At 38.2% G+C, this 12,092-nt stretch overlaps 1 protein-coding gene across 5 annotated transcripts in view; it reads left to right on the top strand.

Annotated features, from left to right (window-relative positions):
• The window catches only part of MAP3K4 (mitogen-activated protein kinase kinase kinase 4), a 128,056-nt gene that overhangs the window by 73,164 nt on the left and 42,800 nt on the right, over positions 1 to 12,092 (top strand). For 4 of the 5 annotated variants that reach the window (XR_001000984.1, XM_011934985.1, XM_011934986.1 and 1 more), the window contains exons 4-5: positions 7,235 to 7,477; positions 10,117 to 10,263. Coding sequence is in view for 4 of the 5 variants with exons in the window: in XM_011934985.1 (XP_011790375.1) it covers positions 7,235 to 7,477; positions 10,117 to 10,263 (390 nt within the window). In the remaining variant the exon portion in view is untranslated. Of the gene's footprint in view, positions 1 to 3,793; positions 3,892 to 7,234; positions 7,478 to 10,116; positions 10,264 to 12,092 lie in introns of all 5 variants that reach the window. The other variant, XM_011934987.1, reaches the window with a different exon arrangement.

The raw sequence follows: 12,092 nt of genomic DNA, 5'->3' as shown, positions 1-12,092 counted from the left end.
GTCATTCTTTTATATTTTTTATGATTTTATTCATTTCTTTAAGCTTATTTCAGAAATCGGACTACGTTTTCATCTGCTTAGTGGACATGTCTTTCTGGCAAGCGCTCAGTGTCTGGAGGATTATTCTCCTTTTTCTCTCTCTGCTTATAATGACCTTGTGCTAGATTCTACAACAGTTTTTTTCTGTTGCTTATTTTTAAACATGGTACTTGTTACCATTGAACTTAAAGGAGAGAGGGAGTTAGGAAAGTGTTTGGGATCGGAGCTCTCAGTACCTTCTTCTCAAGTTTCAAACCATCTTCTCTGTTACTGTTTGAGGTCTGTGGACTGTTCTTCCCATGTTCTCGATCTCCTCTTCCCTTTCCTCCTATTATCCTTCACTGGGGAGTTGGATTTCAGTTGAGCAGTTTTTTTCTTGGTGTGGAGCCCAGAATTCCTGGAAGGGAATTTTAGATACTAGTTTTAAGATATTATGGGGCCTAAACCACTCCAGTCCTTTCAGACCTTACTGCCAACCCCTTGCCTTCACTCATGAATAGTGCCAAAATAACTCCTAATTTCACAGAAGTTCTCTGTAGACTCTGAGCTTTTCATAGAGCACTCATCATGACTTGGGAATCTGCCCCTTTACGCCCTTCAGACACCCTGTTAATTTCCTCTGCTTCCCTCCACTAACGCTGATACCACATGGCACTTGGAACTGTTCATGGCTTTCCCACCACCTCTTCTCTTTGGGGAGTCATGAAGACCACTTTTCATCTGGTTTCATTGAAGGTTTTTCTCACAGAGTTTTGGTTTTGCTGTCCTTGTTGCTCCATTTTTATGAGAGGGTGTTGAACGGAAATTGAAGCCCTGTTACCCCCACTTTTCCCCATAATTCTTTTTTTTTCAGTTTGACCTGTACTAAATTGCCAATATTTGATCATTTTCAATGATTGAAAGTGGGAATTTTTATAAATTTTAACCTAACGCAGAGCTCTATCTTTAGATTTTACAACATTGGGAATTTCTTTTTCCAAATGTATTGTTCAACATGTATTTTTGTGTTTAATACATATTTTGATTTCCCATAATAACCAGTAAGAATTTCTAAAACAACTACATAATTTTAGAAATGAATGCGACTTGTGATACTGTGAGGTATAGTATGAGGTAAGCATGTCATTATTTTTCTGTTAATTGCTTATAATATACATTAGATAACGCATTATTTTCCAACTTCTTTAAACTGCTGCCTACCTTTTTTTTTAAACATTAAATTATAGATAATTGGGTATGTTTCTGTGTTCTGATCTGTTTATTACTGTGCAGGATTTTTCTGTTTTAAATAGAGTAGGCTTATGAAAGGTTTGGTATCTTGTAGGACAGTTTTGCCCATTCTTTCTTTTCAGAAGTTTCTGTGCTGTTTTTATTTTTGTGCATTACTTTCTTCCACATGGACTTTATTATGGATTTGTCAGATCCACACAACATGACATCAGAATTATTATTGTAATTACATTTCTTGGTCTTAATATAGAATCTCTAAGATGGAGAGCACCCTTGCAATGATTAGAAAAGACACAAGGTGGAAATAAAGATTTTATTACTTGCAGATTCTGGAGGGTACACAGCACACCTAGAGGCCGCTCACACAGAGGTCAGGAAGTGCAAGCAGGGAGAGAGGGAGGGACCCATGGGCCAACGCCTTCATGGAGTCCAAGGTATTGTCCAAACAGGTTTCCCTCCGGGAGGCTTAATTGGTGGGTTTAAAGCAAGCAGGTACAAGTTTCAGGAGGTCATGCTGTTACAGAGGTAGTCACAGTGCTGTGTCTGCACTGTCCATGAGAGGTAGGAGGGTCAGGGCCAGTGAAGCAGGCTGTGTGTAGCTGTCCATAGGGAGGTGGTCACCAGGAGGAAGTTGTATAAGGCAGGTATCTGGATCAGCCCCATTGAGAAACTGGGAGGCAGGGTAGAACTCTACCCTATATCAAGGGTGACAGAGCCCTGCTTCTGCTATGAGAAGGTGCCACTTAGATTCAAAGTGCATGCCAAGGCAACATAAAATTATAAGAATTTACTATGCATTTTTATACATGTCCTTATATTATTGAATCTTCCCAGTGTGGCTGGGCTTGATCTGGGGTTTTCCACCATGTGTGATCCTGTACTCTTCACTGGAATAAGATGATGACAGATACGTGTTCCTGCACTTCACTGTCCCTTTCTGCGCTCGCTGGTTTTATTGTAATAGTTTGGAATGCAAGAGCCAGGTCTTGTCTTTATAGTGTACTTAAAATTGTGTTTTTAATATTTCATTGTAGAACTCGAATTATAGCCAATTATATCCAAATTATCATCATATAGTTGTATCTGCCTATAGAGATTGAAAATCCCTTATCTGATATGCTTGGGACCAGAAGTGTTTTGGACTTCAGGTTTTTCTGGATTTTAGAGTATTTGCAAGAATGGATACCAGCTGAGCATCCCAAACATGTCAGTGCTGAAAAAGTTTTGGATTTCAGAGCATTTCGGATTTGGGGTTTTTGGATTAGGGATGCACAACCTATATAAGTTTTGTTAAATTTATGGCTTTTCACTTCGTTTGCTGTTTTTCTTTCCCTATCTTGTGATGTTTTTTATTCCAGTCTAGTTGTCATTTAACTAGACTCTACCATAGCCATACTTCGAATAGTTTTTCAGAGGAGGTAGATGAATTGTACTTTGAGTTTGTCCCTATTCAGAGGCCGCTGCTGCTTCACGTCTCAATGATATTTTGACCATACCAAATGCTTTTCTCCCCTTTTCCTTTTGTTCTTTATGGAACTCCGATTGTTCTTATGTTTGAGCCCTTAGATCTGACATCCATGTCTCTTGTTTTTTACTCAGAGTTTCCATTTCATCTTTTTTTTTTTTTTTTTTGCCATATAGCAGAGTTCTGCAGTTAATTCTAGATTATTAAATCAGTTTTAGCAGTGTTCATTCTATTTTCACTGTCTTTGAGTTTATTTCAGAAGTCTTAATTTATTATTTTCTAGAGGACTTTAATGAGATCTCGTATTAGAGTATTTTTATTCTCTCCTGTTTTCTACATTAAATCAGTATTAATTGAACCCAGCTGTTCTGATTCTTCCCTTTGGTCTCCTCTTAAGGAAAGTGCTGTTTCCTCTGAATTTCCTCAAAAATTCCTCTGAATTTTTGAACCATCTGCTCCTCTCTGTCTGGACATGTATTGACATACCAACCACCTCCAGCAGGAAGGGGTTTCCTCCATGATTGGAGGTCTGGCCGTTGGCTCTCCCAGGCAATGTGGTCTTGCACTTTTTGAAAACTAGGGATCCTGCCTTTGGCTCAGCGAGCCTGTAAACAAAGTCAGCAGGCTGGGACTGCTCGGAATCCCAAAAGAATTGTTTAGAATTTTATCGTGCAGCACACCAACATGGCACAAGTATACATATGTAACAAACCTGCACGTTATGCACATGTACCCTAGAACTTAAAGTACAATAAAAAAAAAAATAAAAAATAAAAAAATAAAAGAATTTTATCTTAGAAAGTTGGCTGAATTTTATAAAACATTGTTTTCTGATGTCATTATACCGAAGGCGGTAGAGGGAAGCATTTATAGTGTCTAAAGCCTTTACTTAGGCATACCTTAAGCTGTGAACCCTGAATATCTGAGACAGGTCTGTTACTTTAGAAAGTTTATTTTGCCAGCGTTGAGGACGAACGCACACCTGTGACACAGCCTCAGGATATCCGGATGACATGTGCCCAAGGTGATTGGGGCACAACTTGGTTTTATGCATTTTAGGGAGACATGAGACATCAATCAGTATATGTAAGATGTACATTGATTCCATCCAGAAAGGCAGGACAACTGGAAGCAGAGATGGTTCTTGCAGGTCACAGGTAGGTGAGAGACAAAACGTTGCATTCTTTTGAATTTCTGATTAGCCTTTCCAAAAGAGGCAATCAGATATGCATCGATCTCAGTGAGCAGAGGGAATATGATGGGAGGCAGGTTTGCCCTAAGCAGTTCCCAGCTTGACTTTTGCCTTTAGCTTAATGATTTGAGGGCCCCAAGATTTATTTTCCTTTCACAACCCTGACCACATTTATCATAAGTAATTATTTTAGTGGCTATTTTAGAAATTCTTGCCTGTTAGGGAAACCCAAGTGTGTACTAATTTAAGTGCAGAAGTATGTATTAGATGTAGAATGATAAATTAATCTTGTTTTCCTTAGTGCTAATGCAGATTACTACGTGGAAACACTCAGTGTATTCTACCAGCTTTATATTTTAGTGCTTATATACTAACATTACTTCATGTCAGGTTATAATAGATTAAAAGTCTATGTTTTAAGAAACAGGAGAATTTTTGTTTTCAGGCATTTAATTTTTATGGGAATTTTATACTAAGAAGAAGGCATATCCTCATTTCTGTCATTAAATGTATCTCAGTTATGCCAAGTGTATATGTTATTTTTTTGAAAATCAAAGCATCCACTTTTAAAACGTCAAACTGTAGAGCTCGTCAGCCTATCACTATAATAATTACGTTGGCATTAAGGAGTACAACAGGGAATTTGAGGACTAAGAACTTGTTAACAAGGTTGATGATATCATATGTTCCATTCTTTAGTGTTAGATTGTTAATAGCTGGGGAAGAAGAGACACTGGCACTTTTATAGGAGCGTTTACCTATTAATTTATTCATCAAACATTTGTTCAGCATCTATTACGAGGCAAGTACCGAGCTAAGTTTTAGAGACCCATAGTTAACTGGAGATAAACAATCCTTTTCATGGAAATGATGATCTAATGGGTAAATAGATAAAATAATGCATTACAGTAAAGCGTGATAAATACAATGGAGGAAGCATTTGCAAGACACAAATACTGTGAGAAACGGGAGAGATTAAATGAGTTATTTGAGGCAGTCACGGAAAACTTCATAGAGGAGGGTGGCATCTGGGCTTCTTCCTAACCAGGGACAGGACACTGTCAGCAGATCAGTCTTCTGATAATGAAAGGGATTAATTTGTGCAAAAGCACAGAGGCATGTTTTTTATGGGTAAAGGAGAAAAAGGTGGTGGCAGGAGATAAGGATCAAGATCTATGCAGGGACCAGACCATTAGGCTAAATAAAAGTGTCTCACACTTAGGACTGTCAGTGACGCATTGTGTTTTACATTCGAAGGGCTAAGACAAGCCTTCGAACAAAATCACTTTGTGAGTTATTGAGAGGTCCGTGGATTGACGTGTTGTAATCAGAAAAAGAGTTGAAGATCCACTGTGAGTTAAGGCAGTTTAGAGTGTAGAGGAGAAGACGGATTTAAGGACTATTTAGTAGAACTGATAAAGCATATTAAACATCTGCATGTATGGTTCAAGGAAAGAAAAGCGTGAAAGGCCATCAATGGGCGTTAATTAGTGAAAGCCAAGCTGTCTGTTGGAAATGCGAAAAACACAGAAACAGGGAACCATCGTGAAGAAGATAATAGCCATAAAAATTAGTCCACTCTGCAGCTGAGGCTCTTTGTGATTCATTGAGTCTTCTGAAAGTTCCAGATGTGGGAGTTTGTGCAAACCTGACTTAAGATATGGCTGCTTCTATTTGCTGTAAAGCAACTAATGGTCCAGTAGGAGAGACCAACATGTTAACAGTGGTGATTTTACAAACGTTATTTATAGTATGTTTTTAAAGCGTTTTTCCCGTATGTACGGCATGCTGTTTAATCTTGATAAGAAGTAGATGATAGCTCTGTTTTTAAAATGAAGAAACCAACCCTGAGAGACTACTCAGTGCTTCCACAATCACGTCGCTAATTGACTCGGAACTAGCTTTTCTGATTTTTGGATATTGGTTGTTTTCTCATTAAGCCACACAGTCTCTATCATGAAAGTCAAGGTAAACTCAGGGTTTAGAGTGTTTTAGTTGGCACGCTGTTGGGGGCGAGAAGAAAGTCACTGGAAAGGTATCATGAGGTGAACCTTGAAAACTAAGGATTTTGAAGTGGAAAATAAAGAGGTGAGCATTTCCAGGTGGGAAGGAAGCGTGGGCAGCGAGACTGGTGACGGCACACATGTGTGAGGGTTGGTTGAACGTGTCAGGTGGAGGCAGGAAAGAAGGCAGCACTGGGGGGTGAGACTGCATAAAGGAGGATCTTCCATAGCAGCTCAAGTTGTTTGGGCCGTATTTGGTAGACAGGCAGGTCGGGGGCAGCACTTGGAAGCGTCAGATGAGGATATCATTCATGAACGCAGCAACAGTTACTGCCTGCTGTAATCAGTGCCAGGCGTGGGGACGGTCCTTGGTAGTATAGCGTTAAGGAAGTGAAAGTCCTTGCCCTCAGGAAGTTCTGTCACCAAGTTATGGTGGAATGTGAAATACTCTCATGGCAGGGAGTAGGGGTTCTGGTGGGGAATGATGGGGAGGGAATAAACAGTTTCCATGGAGCAGGGAGAAGATGGGTGAGGACCAAAGGGAGGAGAAGCAGGGGCCTTGGGGAGCCAGGGAGGAGTGGCCAGGTAGAGAGAGAGCACTCCCAACACTCCAGATCCCCTACTTTATGGGGAAAGGTGTAAGGAATTTGAGAGGAACAGCTGAAAGAACCGGGGGAGTGGTGGTGGCGTAGGGAGCAATGCAACACTAGGGTTCCCAGGAAACATCAAGAGATAACTGAGTCGTGCCAACCAGGTTGATCTTAACAATTTTTTAATTTTTCTATCAGCGTCGTTCAGGACAGCTCAGGAGAACAAATGAACAGAAGAACTAGTGGAACTGATTAGTTTTTGTGTTTTCATAAATGCCTACTTAGGATGAGCTGTTACTTGATTTTGTAATGTTTTTTCTAATTTTAGTAATTCTGTGTTTTTTTAATCCAGTCTAGAGATAGTTTTGGATAGTGCTGTATATAACCTTAAAAATAAAGTGTTCTGATCATTTCAAGTGTGATGCAAAAATGTGAAAGATGAACCTGATTCTTTTTCTAATACACTTTTTTGATAAAAGTATTGCAGTTTGGTTTTAGTTTTCATTATAGTTTCCAGCATTCTTAGAACTTTTATGATCTATGTTGAAAATGTTGAATTATTGAATTCATTAAATTATTAAATATTCTTTTCCCTGTAAAATTAGAATTTTGTAGATTCATTAGCATGTTGTAGAGAATAATAGTTTATAACCACAACCATAGGACATTGTCTTGTATGCTCTTCTAATCTGTGCCTGTTGAATTTTTGTTATAGTTTTCTGAATTTCCAGATCCCATGTGGGGTTCAGATTATGTGCAGTTGTCAAGGACACCGCCTTCATCTGAGCAGAAATGCAGCGCTGTGTCGTGGGAGGAGCTGAAGGCCATGGATTTACCTTCATTCGAACCTGCCTTCCTAGTTCTCTGCCGAGTCCTTCTGAATGTCATACATGAGTGTCTCAAATTAAGATTGGAGCAGAGACCTGCTGGAGAACCATCTCTCTTGAGTATTAAGCAGGTTTGCTTCAAAGACTCTTTAAAATATTTAGCAATTATTATCCTACAGCTTACCATTTTTATTTTAAGAGTTCCTTTTTTTTCTTAATTGTCGCAAATAGTGAGAAATGAGTGTTTGTCCATGGTTTTAAGCTGTATTTTTTAGGCTAATTAAAAATGTTCTTTATATGCAGTCCTCAGTAATATTGTGGTTCATCCTTTCTGTCATCCACTTACTTGTTCTAAGTGTTTTAAAGTTTCGGTCTTTGAAGACTAAAACTTAAAATTCATTCATTAGAGGTAGAGTATAAGATTCTTAAATTTATTTTTTTTTTTCTATTTGAAGTACATGTATACAGATAAATGTCTAGAATAGGCATAGGGGAGGGGTTTGGACTTTTTGCTTGCTTAAGCAGTGGTGTGGTTTAAACAGTAGTGACAGCCTATGATTTCTTCGTTGTTGTTCATTCTGGATGGGATCTTACGGGTGTTTACTATCCCAGGAGCAGCAGAGGAATGGGTGGAAGCAGTTGTATCCAGCAGAGTGAGTGCTGAAGAGGGTCTGTATTTATGATTTATGATATTAACATATTGACATTCACCATATAAAATAAAAATTTCCAGACCTTGTCCCCAAAAGAAGAAAGGTTGGTATGTTTTTTGTAGATTGTATCTATCCCATAGGGATTGAAGGGCTAAGAGCTCCCCGGCTCTGTGAATGGTGAGACAGAGCATAGGTGAGCAGTACAGATTGAGGAAAGGCAGGTGAATACAGGTCATATACTAGGTACAAAATAGAATTTGTTTGTTTAATTAGGAGTAGAATAGAATGACGAGTGAAAGTCATTTGGAGATTGTTCCCTGCATCTCATTTCCATCCCTTCGGTTCATACCCAGCACCAACCAGAGCTCTGTTTCCACATTAGCTCCCCTTCCTTCTCACCATCTTGTTTCTGGTTATTGTCTTGCTGTCCACTTTGGCCTTGCTTTTAACTCATCCTCAGCGTCACAGTGGTTATCTAGGACATTTTGGTAAAAAACTTCGCAGCTTTCTTCTCTATAAAAGAAATACTTCAGAAATATAGCCTGCTTTACTTCAGAAATATAGCCTGGTAAAGCAAGGTGGAGTTTATCTTTTGCTCATGGGGCTATTGTGAGGACTAAATAGTATTGTATGTTGTAATACTTTGAAAAATAAAAACAATACTTAGATTAATGTAGCATTGCTAGAGTAAAAAGAAAGTAGAAATTTTGGTTTAAATGCATTCAAAGATCAGTTATAAGCACCTAAGTGACATCTTTAATAGATAAATTGATAATTATATAATCTGAACAGAACACTTTTTGTTAGATTTTACTGTAGCCATAGCTCTCTTACAGTGGATAATTACTTTTAAAACATTTCTGGGAGAGACTTCTGTCAATAAAAGCAATCCATGTTTATTTTAGAAATTTAGAAAAGTCTAAAAAATGATACAAACAAAAATCAAAATCAAAAATAATTTAAAAATCCTGTTATTCTGACATTCAGAGATAACTGCTATAACATTTTGGTGTATTTCCATCCATTTGTTTTTCCTGCACATAACTTCCTACACATACAAGTAAGTATGTGTGTGTGTCATTTTTTTCCCTTTAAGTATTTTTCAAAAGCAAGAATTTAAATGGCTGCAATAGTAGGCTACTGTATAGGCACATCACAGTTTATTTGGTTAATCACCATTGAGTTAAATAACATTGTGATAAATATGCTTGTATAGAAATCTTAGTTTAGATCTCTGATTATTTCTTGAGTGTAAAACATGACAGTAAATAGATGAGTCATACATTTTTAGCCTTTAGAAAGTTTGTATCAGTTTACCTTTCTATTAGCAGCAGTGAAGCTTTCGCTAACACGTATGAAAACGAATGTGACTGTGTGATCTCATACTATAGTCCCTGTTCATTAGAATTTGTGTACATCGTGTCTCAGTCTTTTTATTAATGGGAAGGGCTTTCCAGGTTGTCTCATTTAAACCTTCTGCCAACATTTGGCAGGTTGTTACCTATTTACCTATTCGATCTATATATTGCAAAATTGCCCATCCTTTGTTTTTTCCGTTGATTTTTATCTAATTTCATCACATAATATTAAGTTGGTTGGTTGGTTTTGCTGGTTATGTTTTGATGGTAGACTGGGCCACAAATCACAGTCGGTAAACTATGCTGAATTATTGTGAAGGCCACCTGCTTTGTGGTATATAAGTACCTTTGAATCTTGATTATGTTTTTTATTAAAATTTTCCAATTTCAGTAGGAGATTTTTCACATTTCTTTTAATGTAAATTAGTAGAAAAATTGATTTTATTCTATGGGATTTACTTTCTATCTAAGTTTGTTGGTAAGAGAATTTATTTTAGCAAAGCAGTAATTACCTATATGGTATTTTCTCTGTGTATCCATGCTGTAGTATTATTTTATTTTCACTATTTTGTTGCTACTCAATTAAGACTGCTAAGGTATTTACATAAAATGAACTGATCAAGAATCTAGAAACTATTGTAGGTTTTTTAGAGACAAGGTTCCTTCTGAGTGTTTTGAAGATTTAAGTAGGGAGATGTAAAACACTGACTGTCTGGTTGGAGTTCATGGCTGCTGGAACCTGTGCGTGTTGTTTTGCAGCTGGTGAGAGAGTGTAAGGAGGTCCTGAAGGGAGGCCTGCTGATGAAGCAGTACTACCAGTTCATGCTGCAGGAGGTTCTGGAGGACTTGGAGAAGCCCGACTGCAACATTGACGCTTTTGAAGAGGATCTGCATAAAATGCTTATGGTCAGAAGCAGTGGGGAGGAATTTTTCTTTCTTTCTTTGTTTCTTTTTTAAAAAAAAGTAAGCCTGCATTTCCTTGTTTTGCACACAACGTTGGCATACCCATTCCGATAAACTTCTCTAGTAATGAATTATAGAAATGATCCCTGAAAGTATTGCTTGTGTGTGCGTGTTGTGGGGGGTGGTGGTGGTGATCTTGAATCGTAGTCCTTACATCTGGTATTAGATTACATGTGTTTCTCTGAAATCCACATTTTAAAAATTCTCAATTGTTTTTAAGTTGGAGGACATTTTTGACAAATGTTAACCTAGTTCATTCTTTACTTGTAGAATAGTTCATCTTATGGCAGAATGGCTCAGAAGTAGAATCAAAATATGGTCCTACGTTAGTGAACCATCTGTCATCAGCCATTTTTATAATACCTGCAATGTACTGGGGACCTTGCATGGCTCAGGGAGTGTGGAAGATCAACAAGACACTCATAGTCTGGTGGGACTAGGCATGGTGGATGCTAACACCCCCGAGGGCTAGGTGCTAGCAGAGAAGCTGGCTGAGTTGTCTGGGAGGCACTTCCAGTGAGGAAGCTAAATCTTAAAAAGATGAGTTAAGGGTTAGTTAAGGAACCTGGCACATTTGAGGACTTGTAAATAGTTTGGGCAGGAGTAGACCTATTTTTATTTTATCCTAAAAAGAGACCTCCTGTCTTCTCACATACACCGAATGTGCCCTGTGCTTTTAACCTCTGTTCACATTCTTCTTTCCTGGTGGAAATGCCCCCTCCTCCACTTTATATGCCTAGTTAAGGCTTACTTTCAGGTTTGATTTTTCTCTAGAAAGCTTTATCTGACAGTTTTAACTTTTAGCCTATGTTTATCTATACCTTCTTTGAACTCTTTTTAGCAGTTACAATTAGAACTATATGATTTAACTTTTAGCCTACATTTATCTATACCTTCTTTGAACTCTTTTTAGCAGTTACAATTAGAACTATATGATTTAACATTTAAACAGAGACTCTTTTCTCAGGTTGCCCTAATTAGACTGAAAGCTTCATGAGCCAAGGGCTATAACTTGAAATTCTCTTGTTTTCCATAATGTCTGATAGTGTTCATGTATCGTAAATACACCTTAGATTCATTAGGGTATATGCATAGATAATTGCATAATGTGACAGGTTAATGAAATAATAAAGAAAACTGTGTCCTTGTAGGTGGGGTGCATTCATTCTTGCTTAACATTTACAGTGTCCTCTCTAAGGATGGCTGCAGCACCTGCAGATACCACTCTCACTTTCTAAGCGGGAAGAAAAGGGGAAACAGACCTTACCAGCCAAGTCCAGACCTTTTTATCAGAGCAATAGGAGCTCTCCCGGCAACCCCACCCAGCAAATTTCCCCTGCCTCTTGTTGACCAGACCTGTTGCATGCCTCACTGTTGTCATGGAGGCTGGGAATTCACATGTTGAGCTTTCCAGCCTCTGTAGTAGAAGTAGAGAAGGAAGAATGTGGCTGAGAATGAGACATATTATATCTGGCATATTGCAAGAATCATTTTAATGAGTTAGAAATTATTCTATATAAAAGACCTAAGTGTGTAAAATGGTTGTATTTTGAAATACTATATATTTATTTTCTTTTTTGAGACAGGGTTTTGCTCTGTCACCTAGACTGAAATGCAGTGGTGTGTTGATGGCTTCCTGCAGTCTCAACCTCCTGGGCTCAAGCGATCTTCCTGCCTCAGCCTCACTAGTCACTAGGACTACAGGTGTGTGCCACCACACCTGGCTAATTTTTAAAAAATTTTTTGTAGAGTCAGAGTCTCACTGTGTTGCC

Source organism: Colobus angolensis, unplaced genomic scaffold (genome assembly GCF_000951035.1).
Source record: "Colobus angolensis palliatus isolate OR3802 unplaced genomic scaffold, Cang.pa_1.0 Scaffold14, whole genome shotgun sequence".
Taxonomy (NCBI): Eukaryota; Metazoa; Chordata; class Mammalia; order Primates; family Cercopithecidae; genus Colobus; species Colobus angolensis.
This window is presented reverse-complemented; position numbering and strand designations above follow the sequence as displayed.